Source organism: Carettochelys insculpta, chromosome 2 (genome assembly GCF_033958435.1).
Source record: "Carettochelys insculpta isolate YL-2023 chromosome 2, ASM3395843v1, whole genome shotgun sequence".
In the NCBI taxonomy this organism is placed as follows: Eukaryota; Metazoa; Chordata; order Testudines; family Carettochelyidae; genus Carettochelys; species Carettochelys insculpta.
Window position 1 is genome coordinate 153,232,587 of NC_134138.1, and position 14,170 is coordinate 153,246,756.

The following is a 14,170-nucleotide window of genomic DNA, read 5'->3' on the forward strand; positions in this document are numbered from 1 at the left end:
TGCAAATTTTATTATACTACATACTGGGCTCACTGACATGGCTGGGGGTCAAAGAGGGCTATTGCCCTGGGGCCCAGCAATCCAAAAGGGCACAGGCTCTTGGCTGCTGTTGTAACTACTGCAGCAGATTCAGTGGCCAGAGCTGGAGCCCTTTAAATCACTGCCAGAAGGTTGGGCAGCATGATCTGGACAGTGATAAGGGCTGGTAGTACTGGGGGCGGGGTGAGAGGGGAAGAGGGAGAGGAATGGTGTGGTGTGCCCCCAGCCCCTCCCCTTCTGCCTGAGGCCTCGCTCATTCTGGATGCATGGTGGGGGCTCTTGTCCCTTTCACCCCCTGCCGTGCCCAGGGGCCTGATGCCTCTATTGATCCCCCCAGCTACGAACATGTACAAAATACTGGCGTACCAAAAATACCAGAATGCTAAAAACGCATAGAAATGTAATTTTCCATGAATCAAACAGCAATTACTTTTGAAGTCTGGGTCTGTATTTTTTTCTATTTTGTCAAACTATCTCCTCCTGCTGTCTCACTTGCATTGCTTTGGAGACGCTGTAGTGCCGGTATACCCAGTATTTTAACGTAGCACTGTATGTTCTCTCCATTCTCGCTTAGTCTCTCCATTCACATTCTGGGGCGCGGGGTGCGTGGAAAGGAAAGAGAGCTGTATTTTTTATTAGTCCCAATGTTTGCCAGTATTTCAGCATACTGTTAGGTTTCCATTTTTGCCTTTTATTTTCACCTTTAATTTATATTCCAAGCAAATTTCTCTCTCACATTCCTGTACTCACCTATCCTCTGTTGTGGACCACGTGCAGTGCAGGCTAATACTGCTTGCTGCACTGATGCACCTTTGAAGAGGCAGATAGGATGAGCAGTTTTGTGCTTTTCTAATTTATCTGACCAGAAGATGGTACAAAGGCAAGATAGTGATGGTTCTTTCAAGCATTATAACTACTGTGTTAGCTTCTTAGGTGTGTGTGAACTGAGGTGTTTAGAGTGAAGTAGCATTACAATCGAATCTAACAAAACCAAAACCAAATTGTTGAAAATATACATCTACCACTAATTAAAACTAACATTTTCACAAAAATGCAAGGTTAAAATTAGGCTTTTCTTGCACCTTTAAAGCACAGACTAACTCTGTGGCCACTTCAGAAGGACACTCTCCCATGTGTACTTCCCAGAGTCAATGTGCATGGCATATGCAAGTCTGAGAGAGCTGAGGAAGTGTAGTCACTGCTGCAGCTTTTGAAGAGGTGCAGAGTACATTCCCTTCCTGGGTAAGGCCACTTTTGCAGCAGAATACAGCGGGAGGTAGGACCTAATATTTCTCTCTCTGCACACTGTTTTAGCAGATCAGGGCTTCCGTAAGCATGGCTATTGTGCAGTGCGTGCTGAGCGCAAGAGCTAATTGGCAAGTCTTACCTACTTGTGCTGAACCAAAAGTAATATTTCCCTAGGATGACGTTGCTTTTTATTGCATTTTTATCATTAAGTTGCCTACACTATTTGTATTACATTAGCGTCTACAAGCCCTAACTGAGGTAGGCATCTCATTGTGCCAGGTACTGTACACATAGTAAGAGAGAGTCCCTGTCTTGCAGACTTTGCACTATAGATAGAGGATACACCTACACAAATGGGAAGATTGGTGCGCTGGTGGTCGATCTCCCAGGGTTTGATTTAACGTGCCTCGTGGGGATGCAATAAATTGAAGAGTCATAGTGCTGCTGTTGACTCTGGTACTCCTGGCAATTGTGAGGCATGAGGGAAAAGAAACAGTTTCTCCTGTCACCCTCCCCCCATGTGGACAGTGGCAAAAATCAATTTTAGATGCGTTGATTGCAATTCTCACAGCTGGATTTGCATATCTAAAAATTTGGGATGTCAACTGACATGAATAAATACCTGCGATTAATGCAAGGCAGAATTAACATGTTAAAAAATTAATGCACGTTAATAGCCTCACTTTACATTTCCCAGCACCTGAGGCTGTTGTAATCCAAACCAGAGACATGGTACTACATGAATGCTTGCTTTGTTTTGTACTGCAGCAGCGATTGTTTTGGATTCCCTTACACTATTTAAATGCTAATTTTGCCCTGACTTGCAGTAGGTTTGCTCAACTCAGCTGCACTTTACCAGTCATAAAAATGTGTGTGTTCATTAGAAAGTAATTTACTGGGTACTGGGGGAGGGGCAGAGGGTGAAAAGGTGGAGGTGCTGGAATTAACTCTCAGGAAACTGCTGGCCCGTGGAATGTTAGCCATGTGAACACTTCAGTGAAGGTGCAATATATTGTCTCGGGAGCTAGCGAGAGCTCTCATTAAACTTGAAGGTTGTAGTGAATTTTTTCAAAAGGCCTGGAGCATACTAATATCCTTTCTAATGAAGGTAACAGAACGTTATGCTTCAAGTCACAGGCTGACAGCTCCCACATCTCAGGTAGGAACTCTCCTAACTCCTGTCCCCACACTTGGGCCAGGTTCATGCTGGCTGGTTCACTTTGCTGTGTCAGAAACTGGTGTCTCCCAGAGGCACAATACCAAAGAAAATCCTGGTCCTGCCATAAGAACAGCTCTTGTGGATGACTTTTTCCATCCTAGGGCTCTGCATGGGTCTATGTTAGCAGACCTCATTGTAGAATTAGCACCTATAAGAAATCATGTGCACAATGGGCAAAACTGCATGCACTAACTCCCACCGTATTGCTGACCCCAAGTATTCAAAAAACACGAGATTTGATCTGCAAATCAGGAAATTTGCAGAAAAATAAAACTTGGTTTCTGTTTGCTTTCTGGGTTCTGGTCCCTTAGTGGTCCCATCTCCAAGCTTTTTTCTCTACAACCATAAAGCCAACATTTAAAAAATATTGTTTAACAGTGCAATTAATTGTGATAATTTTTTTAAATCACACAGTTAATCACAATTAATTTTAATTGCTTGACAGCCCTACTAAAAATTAATTTTACCTCCTACTGTAGGTCTGGCCAGACAAAAGAGAAAGATTTAGGATTATTTTTATTATTATTATTATTATTAGCTAGAAAGTTATGATGAAGAAATCAAGGCTAAAGAATCAGGGAAGAAACAAAAATCTTTTTGCCCCATAGAAGATAAGGGTTGGAAGACCTCTCAGAAGGTCATCTAATCAAAGCAGGACCAATCCTAACCTAGGCAAGTAGGCGCTGTCTTGCTTTATCTATTTTTAAAGCACAGATATTGGTCACACCTGGCACAGACACAGAAAACAACACTGGACTCATGATCTGATCTTGTATGGCAACTTCTCTGCTCTTAACATTTTAAAGAAAACCCGGAGGTACCCATAGTGAATTTAAAATTTCGTTACTAACAAGGAAATGTACTGGTAAAAAGTACCCCTTTAAAATCTGTAAATTTCTACCTTAGTTTATTTTTGGATTTTAAAAACAGGTTTCAGCCAATTCTAGATATGTTGACAAAAAGGAAAAGTATTTCAAATATTAACAAAGCAAACAAAGAATTATTAACTTCCCGCCTCTACTTAGTTGTCTAAGGTAAATGTCACAGACTTGTCAGATTTAAAATAACTGAATACAAATGATGCACAGTCATGCAGAAACAGAAATCACAGAAATAAAATCCTCCCCTTCTTCAGATCTCTGACACCATAATGCATTTAATTGATAAGTACTGGGAACTGTGTTTTATGTAGCCTTAATCAAAACCACCCAGTGTAATAAATCACCATACATAAACTAAATTGAACTCAAATTTTTCTTTGCAATCCTTGTATTATATTACCATGATATCAAACAGGAATATCTGCAAAGGCACACAGATTTCTTCACTGAAATATAAGTGTATCTATTGGAGAAACAACCTGTACTTATTTAAATACACACTATGGCTACATCTACACTAGAAGCATCTGTCTACAGAAGTTACTGTCAGAAGAGATGTTTTGACAAAACTTCTGTCGACAGGTGGCATCTACGCATAAAAGCAGATTGATCTTTTGATCCACTCTGTCGACAAAAGGGCCCCTTAAAGCGTCTACACAGCTTTTTTGGTCAACAGTTTCTGTCAACAAAATGCAATTTTGTGTGTAGACGTTCCATAAGTTTTGTCTACAAAACCCCAGTTTTGTCTACAAAGCTCTCTGTGCAGACATACCTTTTTGTGCACGTCAAGACTTTAAAAAGCATTTCACCTTAGAAAATAACCTTAGAAAATAACATACAATGCCAAATTATCTGTGGGTATAAATTCACATATTTATAGATTCCAAGACCAAAAGGGCAATTGTGAATGTTTAATCATCTCCTGCAAATCATAGGTCATAGAATGTCTCAAAATTAAATCCTGCATCAAATCCAATTGATGTGGCTGAATTAGAACATGTCTTTTAGAAAACAAATCCAATCATGATTTAAAATTTGCTTGTAATGGCAAATCAAACAATTTTTCAGGTGTTGTTCCAATGTTTAATTATTGTCATGTGCCTTACTTTTAGTTGGAATTTATCTGAATTCAACTTCCAACCACTGGATCCTGTTACATCTTAGTCTGCAAGAATGAACAGATCTCTATTTTCAAATTTATGCTCCTCATGTACACGTTGACAGACTGAGGGAAATTACCCCTTCACCTTAATCTTGTTAAGATAAATAGATTGAACTTTTCAAGTCTTTCATTCCACAAATTTGAGTAAAACTTATTGACATCTACTTCCCGACAAAATGCAAGAAACAAAACCTCATCTCAGAGAACTCACCATCTACAGCGCTCTGACCACTACCTACAAATCCAAATATGCTGAACAGCTCTGCAGCAGGACTTCAGAAAAACTGAGAAACCATCTCACATACTACAGAAGGGACCACTGAAACAGGAAGAGAGATTTCTTACATGTAACTGGAGGCTTGTGAAGATGTGTGCACCCTGTCTGCATGCCACTGAGGTTTATACATGTGCACTGTGCACCAAAAGTTGGACAATTTGAAAGTGGTACCTGTGGATATGTACATGAGCCCTCTTTGCCTCATGCTTCCACTCAAAAGTCCTAAGTGCAGGATGGACTGACTGCATCTCTAGTTTCTTCTCCATTATGAATCAAATAAGGTTCAGGTCCCATTACTGTATCGTAATGCTGACAGACCCGGGTTGCCAGCCCCCGGGATAGAACCTGCAAGTAGAGGGTCTAAAGCCCTGCACTATACCACAGGAGCTAAAGGCCAGCTGGCTCTCAGCCAAGGTTGTAGAGCAGAGACTTCACTCACCCCAGATGAGGTCTCAGTACCTCTGGGTATTACAGTAGGATTGGTTGGGTGTCTTGGGACGGTTCTGAGGGGGGACCTTCAAAAATCTAGTGGTTAGTGAGTTTGTAAAGACAGAGTAACCTTCCACAGGAGGGTGGAACACACTAACTGCCACCAGGTGCACTCCCAGAGCTGATGGTGAGACCTAATGCTTTGAAGTATAGAATGTAGTCCAGGGGGTGGAAGAGCATCACCGATTCTAGTAAAACGCCCTTTTCATAGGCCCAATAAATAGAATTTTCCACTAAACCTCAGTAACAGTGTCTACAGGATTCCTTCCTGCTGCATCTGTTTAAAAATGGACTTGTTCTTTGGCCATCTTGTACAGCTGAAGAACAGGTCCATTCTAAAACAAATGCCCCTCCAAATACCATACTCTGAGGTGGAAGGCCAGTGAACTGGGAAACCTGACCTTGCCATTGCACTGTGTCTGTAGATCAGGGATGGTGAGGACAGGAATTGGTGAAGGACACTGGGAAACCAGAACTGTCTGGGCCAGTAGGAGGCATCCCTTTGTTTTGTTGGATCTTCTGGAGTACCTAAAGGAGGTGTGGAGTAGAGGAGAGAAGTCATTGTTGATTTATCTGATCAGGAGAGTCAGATGGTATCACTCAGAGTGGTGGCTGAGACCTACCCTGGAGCATTACATGGTGCATTTGCTGTTTATATGTCAGCCAAATAGGCCTCTGGTTGGAATCCCCCATCAAGTGAAGATGTCATGTACTACGGAATCACAAAGTTTCTACTCGTGGTTGATTACAAAATGTCCACTGAACGTGTCTACAAGCACATTCTGTGTCCCAGGAAGAAAGGCTGCATACAAGAGGATCTGGTGATTGATGCTTCAATTCCAGAGACCAATCAGTCTCGTGCCCTCTTCTTTGTTGATATAGAAAGCAGTGCTGGTTGCCTGGCAAGACAAGAACATGCTAGGAATAGATGAACAGGAGAAAGAATTGGTGTGCCATCCATGCAGGTTGGAGTTCCAGAATACAGATATGCATCTTGGATACTTGGGAAGACCATGTGACCATCCATGTGCTCTCCCCAGCCTAGGAGGAGAGATCTACTGGTGATCTACTTGTCTGAGGAAGAGTGGAGAAAGGGAATCCCAATATCATTCTGATATTGGTCTACCCACCAATGAAGGGATGACAGTACCTGGAGTGACTGTCAGCATGAGATCCACAGTATGACATTTTGGCAAGTAAACTGAAGTGATGTTTGGAAGAAGTGTAAACTCAGTCCAATGAAGGGAGTCATGTATGTACACAAAGCCATGTGTCCCAGAAGGGACAGGCAAGTGCTGTCTGGTATGTGGGCACTGCTGATAAAGTGAATTATGATTTATCTCATTGCTTGGAACCTGTCCACAGGCAGGTAGCCTGACAGTAGGCCTTATAATGTTCAAGGAGGTCTAGGAGTGATTTCTCAACACAGATGCTAATTCTGAGAGATGAAAGAAGGCCAAGTAACATGGAGGTTGATGCCTGGACAGTGCAGGTTGAAACCATTCGTCAAGATATGGAAATACAAGTATCCCATAATGTCTGATATATGTCACTCTTAGATGAAGAAAACGTTGGTGAAGACTCTGGCAGTGGTGGCTATTCTGATGAGAAGCACACTGGACTGGACTGGGGTGCTGGCTGTGACTCTTAGATGTGAGCCACATGGATACTGATGTGGAATTTAAGCATCCTGTATATCAAAAGCTTTAAACCCTGTGAATTTTTCTGATGATGGGATAATCACTGCTAATGTGATGGTATGAAACCTGAGTCTGGATGATATAAGAGAGATGACAGAGATAGAAGACTGATCTCCATGTGCCTTTCTTCCTGGGTGCCAGGAAGTAAGTCAAAAAGAATGCCATCCCTTGGTATGCATTCTACCACTCCCTCTTGTAGTAAGTAGTTCATCTCTTGAATGAGAATGCTGTTGTGAGAGAGATAGGGAGGGGGCTTTGGAGGAGGCAGTAGGATGAATTTGATAGTTTAGCTATGGTGGATGATGTTCAGCACCCACTTGTCTGTTGTAATTGCACTTCAGGCTTGGGAAAAGAGTATTAAATGACACCCCAAATGGGGTAAGAGGCCATGAGGTGGTAGGCAACATGGCTGTTGGCTCTCAATGTTGCCTCACAAATAGCTCTTTGTCAGAGCTTATATCTGCAAGGAGGAATCCTGTAAAGGTGCAGGAAGGTACACCCAGGGCGTGGAATCTGGCTTTTTACTTGTTTCCTTGGTGGCTCATTAAGGTATCTGAGGATACAACTAGAGGGACCTGTAGTGTTGCGTGGATGTTGGGTGGTGGAATTTACAGGAGCACAGATGCCCTCTGAGTGAAGGGTGGCTCTGGGATCTTTGGAGGGGTATATAGCAAATCAAACCATCCATTTTTTATTGAAAAGATGGGACTAACTGATGGGGAATCTTCATTTGTGTTTTGCATCTCTCTAGGGAAGCCAGAGGAATGGAGCCAAGATGCCCTACACATAACTATGGCCATAGCCAAAGCGCCAGGGCAGTGCTGCTTTGTCACTCTACGTGGTTCTGAGGGAGGTAGAGGGTGCTATAGTCTGGACAGCACTAAGGGCTAGCTGCCCTAGGCCACGCCCCTTCTGTGGTGCAGAGCTAGGAAGCTTGATCTGTTGCATCCACTAATTATTGGAGTGTTGCACTGGCAACCAGCTTTCCTTTCTCAACAGCTGCCCAAAACCTAAGCCTGTCACATGAAGGGAGGCTGTAAGTCACTTCCTCAAGTTAGCTGTCATTCAGAAAGTTGTATGTAGCTAGAAGTGCCTGAAAATTGCTGATCCTGAACTGCAGAGTTGATGAAGAAAAGACCTTATGCTTTAAAAGGTACAAACACTTGCTGTTCTTGTCTGATGGTGTCCAGAGAGGATGCTGTTGCCTGGCTCATTCAGTCACTTCTTGGACAACCAAGACATTCTGGGGAAGATGTGAGAAGAGGAATTCACGCCTGTTAGCTAGAATGGAACACCTCAGTCTTCTAATGAGACAGCAGACGGTGGTTCCTTTCAAAGACTCGCCTGTGTTTGCCTTGTCAGCCACGGCCCAAACTTTATCCCAAATCTTTTAAAGAATCTAATATTCAAGGGTGTAATAGAAGGGATTTTAACAGCTATTTTCTCCTTGCCCACTTTTCAGATCCCCACAGAGACTGGTTAGAACTTGGTCCAAAGAGAAGATACAAAATAACCTTCTAATAATAATATACTTTAAATATATAAAAGGTCTCTAATTTTTTTTCAGTTAGGCATTATATGTATTACAGTAGAAACAGCATTTTAGATGCTCTACAAATACACAGCAAAGGTAAGTCCCAGCCTCAAAGAGCTCACGCATTTATTATCTAGACGTTATAAGTCTTTTCTATATCTGTCTCCCAGAGAGTTCAGGATAATTCCCTACAGTACATTTTCTTCTGCTTTGTTCCTTCCAGTTAAAATTCCCAATGGAAGGGGCATCTCCCTTTTCCTCAGAATGATTACTGCACACTCTAACAAGATGCATTATGTCTAATCTCCAATGGGGCTAGAATTTGTCTCCTACCCACTACAGTTTAAAAGTGTTTCTGATACATAGATTATATTTTCTGGGGGTTTTAATTTCATCGCATTAGGCCTGGCTATATTACTGTAACAACATTAAAGCTTGATTCAAATATGCAGTAAAAATACTTTGAATCATTGTTTGCTACAACTGTCCATTGCAATATGAAGGTTGAGTTTTAGTTAGCCTTTCGGGTTTGATTTTATGATGTATTAGACGCAGAACAGGCAGACATCTATTGTACCTTACTGGCTACATTTTGCCTTTTCCTAATGAAAGAGTTCATAGAAATAAATGCAGTTGATAGACTCTGTTCATAAGAATATGTTGCTTAGAGATAGAATCATGACGTGCATCTCGCCTATAATTTGCTATTAATATTGAGCCAATACAAATTTTGCAATAAAATTTTGAAGTCATTTGTGCTAATTGGAGCTAAGATTTAGTGCCAAGATGGGAACTGTATCTAAATGATCATCTCATGACTATCACAGAACATGGTTATTTATTACATTGCAGTCAAAATTGCCAATTCTACAAGATCCTAAGGTTTTAAAGTACAGTTTTGAACCTCTAAGGTAAATTATATTCTAATAAAAAGAACTTGAACTAATTACAGCCAATTTGTTGGAAAAAGCATAATTTTGACCTTGTTCATTTTAGTAACAATTTTAATTTTATAAACAATCATACACTAGTTTAATTTAAACAGAAAACCCAAAACTAAATGCCTTTGTTCCATTTCTACTTACAATAACCAGAAAGAAGCAATGCAATCTTTGAATCCCAACTGGGAATGGAACTTAGTAGAATTTTGAGAATGTTTGGATCTGAGGTGTGTTTGGAGCCCATCTCTTCTTATCAGATAGGGTGGAGAATGTGAGGGTAACCTGTCATGCTCTAAAAGCAAATCCCACAACCAACCTTTGGTTATCTTCATGGACTGAAATGAGAGAGTTCTAACAGACCTTGCACATTTCGCAGGTCTCACACTTCACTTTTTAGGAACTCGGACAAGTTGATTGCATCATTCAAACATCTCATGTGTAACTATGACGAATGACTAACTAAAAGTCTCCTGAATAAGTGCATTGTGAAAGAAAAAAATGTATGTCATTAACTGAGGGACACTTACCATTTCTAAAGTATTTTTAAAAACTCTATGTCAAGGGTCAACAATCCCTGGCACAGGTGCCAAGACCTTGCACGCAAGATGATTTATTCAGCGTGTGAGGCAGGAGCTCAGCCCCATTTCTCCTCCCCCTGCCACCAGGAGCTTGCTCAAACCTATGATGCCTGTGGATTAACAAAAGACCAGCTAATGGTGCCAACCACCACCTAAACAGTAAAGCTCTGCATCTTTATTTGTTTATTAATGACACTGTTATAAGTAGGACTATTAGTGACTTTAAAAAGCATCACCAGCTCTCACTCCTTACACAGAGGTTGAAAAGTCAAATTTCAGCACTCCTCCTTGGAGCAGTCTATTAACTACCACGCCAAAGAATGAAGGGTACAATTGTCAAAAGAGCCTTTCCTAAGTACCAGGCCTGCTGATGGGGACCAAAGGAGGCAGTTGCCCTGGGGCCTGGAGCTTTGGGCCCCTTTAAAGAGTGAGGACAGTGCTGCTTTGTCAGTCTGCATGGCTCTGAGGGAGGTAGAGGGTGCTACGGTCTGGACAGCACTAAGGGTTTACTGCCCTAGGCCACCCCCCTTCTGTGGTGCAGAGCTAGGCCCCATTCCCACCTTGCCCTGGGGATTGCGATGGCTGTTGGCTCCTTTCAGTGAAACTATGGCTATGTGTACACTGCAAAGCTTACAGCAACACAGCTGTAAGGTCTTCAGTGTAGCCAGGTAGAAGAGCTCTCTTGCTGGCAAAATAAAATCTCCCTTCCCTCACCCAAAGAGGAGGCATAGTTTTGTCGGCAGAGGAGTGTCTCCCACTGACATAGCACTGTATACAGTGACACTTTATGTCAGTAAAACTTTTGTCAGCTGGGGTGCTTTTTCATACCCTTGTCCAACTAAAAATGTTTTCTTAACCAAAGTGCAGTGTAGATGTACCTAAGACTCCAAAGTGCCCTAACCCCAGACTGTTAAGGCATTTAATTGTTCAGAAGGGATTTTGGCACTAAGAAGCCCAAGTCCCAATGACCATCCATGGAATTTTATCTCTTAAGTGCCTAAATTCCTTTTGCAAATGTGATTTAGGCTCCTAAATAAGTTAAGAGTACCAACGATGAGTGCAGCAATGCCAATCTACTTTAAACTTCCGAGAGAAATAATTTTTGTAAGTGCGTGCTGAGTAAATAGCACTATTCTCATTTTAAATGGGCAATGGAGGCAGACATGTTACAAGACTTTCTCATATTTAAACAGGGAATATGACATGGGGCTGAGAAAATAAGCAGTAGTGCTTGACTCCTCTGCCTCATCATGCCACTAAACCAAGTGTCCATCAGACTAAAAGTGGCCAGTGTTTCCCAATGCTATGCAACCACAGGACTGGAGGCTCACCACCTGGTTTAATGAACGCTAAGAAATCAGCCACACCACGAGAGCCAATAGACTTGTTGGGCATCTGAGCATATTGTGGGGTGGACTCGGCACCTCTGGAAAAGGTGGGGCTTTGGGAAGATGGGGATGGGGGAAACTAGAGCAGCCAGCCTTCAGCACTGGCCAGATTGTGCCTCCTCCAGCGCCGTCCGACAAAACTGTCCTCTTTGCCCCCACATCGGCAGGCCTGACACATCTCACTTACTCAGCTGAGTATCTCACCTTCCTCTTCTTAGTGCTATGAAGTGTCATGGGGTAGGTTTGCCTGACTGTCCACCTTATAAGAAGAGCTATATCATCATTCTGCCTAGAAGGGAGAAGTAGACTGAGTATCTTTTTACGCTTGTCCCCACTAAAGCATGGCCATAGGGCAAGACAGAATTTAACCCCTCACATGTTCTTTCTGTGTTCATTAAAATTACTTTACCTTGTACTTTTACCCTGTCTCACTACCACTCTCTCTCTCCGATTTAAATATGAGTCAACAGTGTGATGCTGTTGCAAAAAAAGCAAACATGATTCTGGTATGCATTATCAGGAGTGTTGTGAGCAAGACACGAGAAGTCATTCTTCTGCTCTACTCAACGCTCATTGGGCCTCAATTGCAGTACTGTCTTCAGTTCTGGGCATCACATATCAAGAAAGATGTGGAGAAATTGGAGAAAGTCCAGAGAAGAGCAACAACAATGATTAAAGGTCTAGAGGACATGAGCTATGAGGGAAGACTGAAAGAAATGGGCTTGTTTAGTTTAGAAAAGAGAAGACTTAGAGGGGACAGGATAATGGATTTCAAGAACTTCAAAGAGGGTTATAAGGAGGAAGGAGACAAAATTTTCTCTTTGGCCTCTGAGCATAGGACAAGAAGCAATGGGTTTAAACTGCAGCAAGGGAGGTTTAGGTTAGACATTAGGAAAAACTTCCTAACTCTCAGGGTGGCTAAACAATGGAATAAGTTAACTACGGAGGTTGTGGAATCTCCATCGGTGGAGATACTTAAGAGCAGGTTACGGAGACACCTATCAGGCATGGTGTAGAGCATGTTTGGCCCTGCCAAGAGGGCAGGGAACTGGACTCGATGACCTCTTGAGGTCCCTTCCAGTTCTAGTGTTCTATGGTTCTATAAGAGAAATTTTAAGTAGCACATTTAAAAGCACTTAGTGATTTAGCATTCATGCCACTAATTTAAGCTCTCAATTCACCAAGGCACTTTCAAACGTTTTAACCTTTGTCATTTTAAAACACGTTTTTTTTAAACAAGGAAGAATTTGAAATCAAATGGTGTACAAATTACGAACATGTGGTGGGGAACAGACAGGTGCCAAAATATCAGAATGAAATTCAAATTCTTCGTACAGCATTTTGCAGACATTCTGCTATCATCATACTCCACTGAACTGATCGGTAGATTGTTATGAGCAAATATTTTGCTTTTTTTCTGACCATGCATATTTGAATTGAATTTTACACTCAACGGCCATGTCTACACTTATGAAAAACTTTGAAATGGCCATGCTAATGGTCAAATCAAGGAATACTAATGAGACACTGAAATGAATATTCAGCACCTCATTTAGCATGCCGCCAGGCACAGCACTTCAAAAGTGTCACGTTTCGGTCGTGCTCAGTTTGTCTACACGGGGTCCTTTTCGAAAGGACCCTGCAAACATCGAAATCCCCTTATTCCTACCAGCTGATAGGAATAAGGGTATTTCGAATTTGCACAGTTCTTTTGAAAAGGACCCCCATATAGATGAACCACGTGCAAGTGAAACATGGCACAGCTGGTGGCATGCTAATGAATATTCATTTCAGCGCCTCATTAGTAGTCTTTGATTTGGCCATTAGCATGGCCATTTCAAAGTTTTCTGTAAGTGTAGACGTAGCCAAGATGTTTTGAGATTTACCCTAAAACCTTTTAAATTAAAAATTTCTTAAAGCAAGGGCTGAATTATTGTTGAGAATATCTCATACACAAAGGTCGGAATTAATCACTCTACTATATTGTATGTTTTATGTTTCTTTGCTTTGAATTTCTGAGTCACCACAAGGCCATTACTACCATTCACCTTAATGACAAAACTTCAGGCTACAACTTTAAAACGTCACCCAAGTAGATAGTAAAAATAAAAGTAGTCTTCACTCGTATATAAAGAGAAAAAAAAAACATCGTTCTGCTTACCATATTGAATATGGCCATAGTTAATGTTATAGTAGTAGTTGTCAATGTGAGTGTGATTCGTGGCCACGGCCGGTTTGCAATTATTCCAGATGACTTCAAAATCCACAACAGTGAAGCTGAAGCTTTCTTGCTGCATTGCTGAGTATAGAAAATATGAAACGCATAAAAGCATGAGCATTCTTAGTTTCTTTGGGTTATAATTAAGAATGATCACAATTCTAAATGGCATTAATATGTCGGTCAATTAACTCAAAAGAACATTGTACAGATGTGTTCAACTGCTCTCTTGTGACAATGGTTAATTATCTTTCTTATAAATTAAGAAAATTCTTGACATAAGATCAGTTCTGAGATTCAGACTGAAAACTACATAAACACCCTCAATACAATATTACTAAATAATAAAGCACAACAAAGAATAAAAAATTAACACCAATACCACCATCATCATCCCTATTAAGAAACTTTTAAAAACATCATCAGTGCTCCGAGGCCTCTGGGCATTTAATTTAAAGCAACAACAAAGGATATGTTTTCACTGCACAGTTAACTC

The 14,170-nt window shown here is 41.4% G+C and overlaps 1 protein-coding gene across 1 annotated transcript in view; it reads right to left on the reverse strand.

The window, feature by feature from the left end:
• The window catches only part of ADCY2 (adenylate cyclase 2), a 440,039-nt gene that overhangs the window by 48,608 nt on the left and 377,261 nt on the right, over positions 1-14,170 (reverse strand). The window contains exon 16 of the mRNA XM_074987859.1: positions 13,618-13,755. Within this exon, the coding sequence (XP_074843960.1) occupies positions 13,618-13,755 (138 nt within the window). The remainder of the gene's footprint in view (positions 1-13,617; positions 13,756-14,170) is intronic.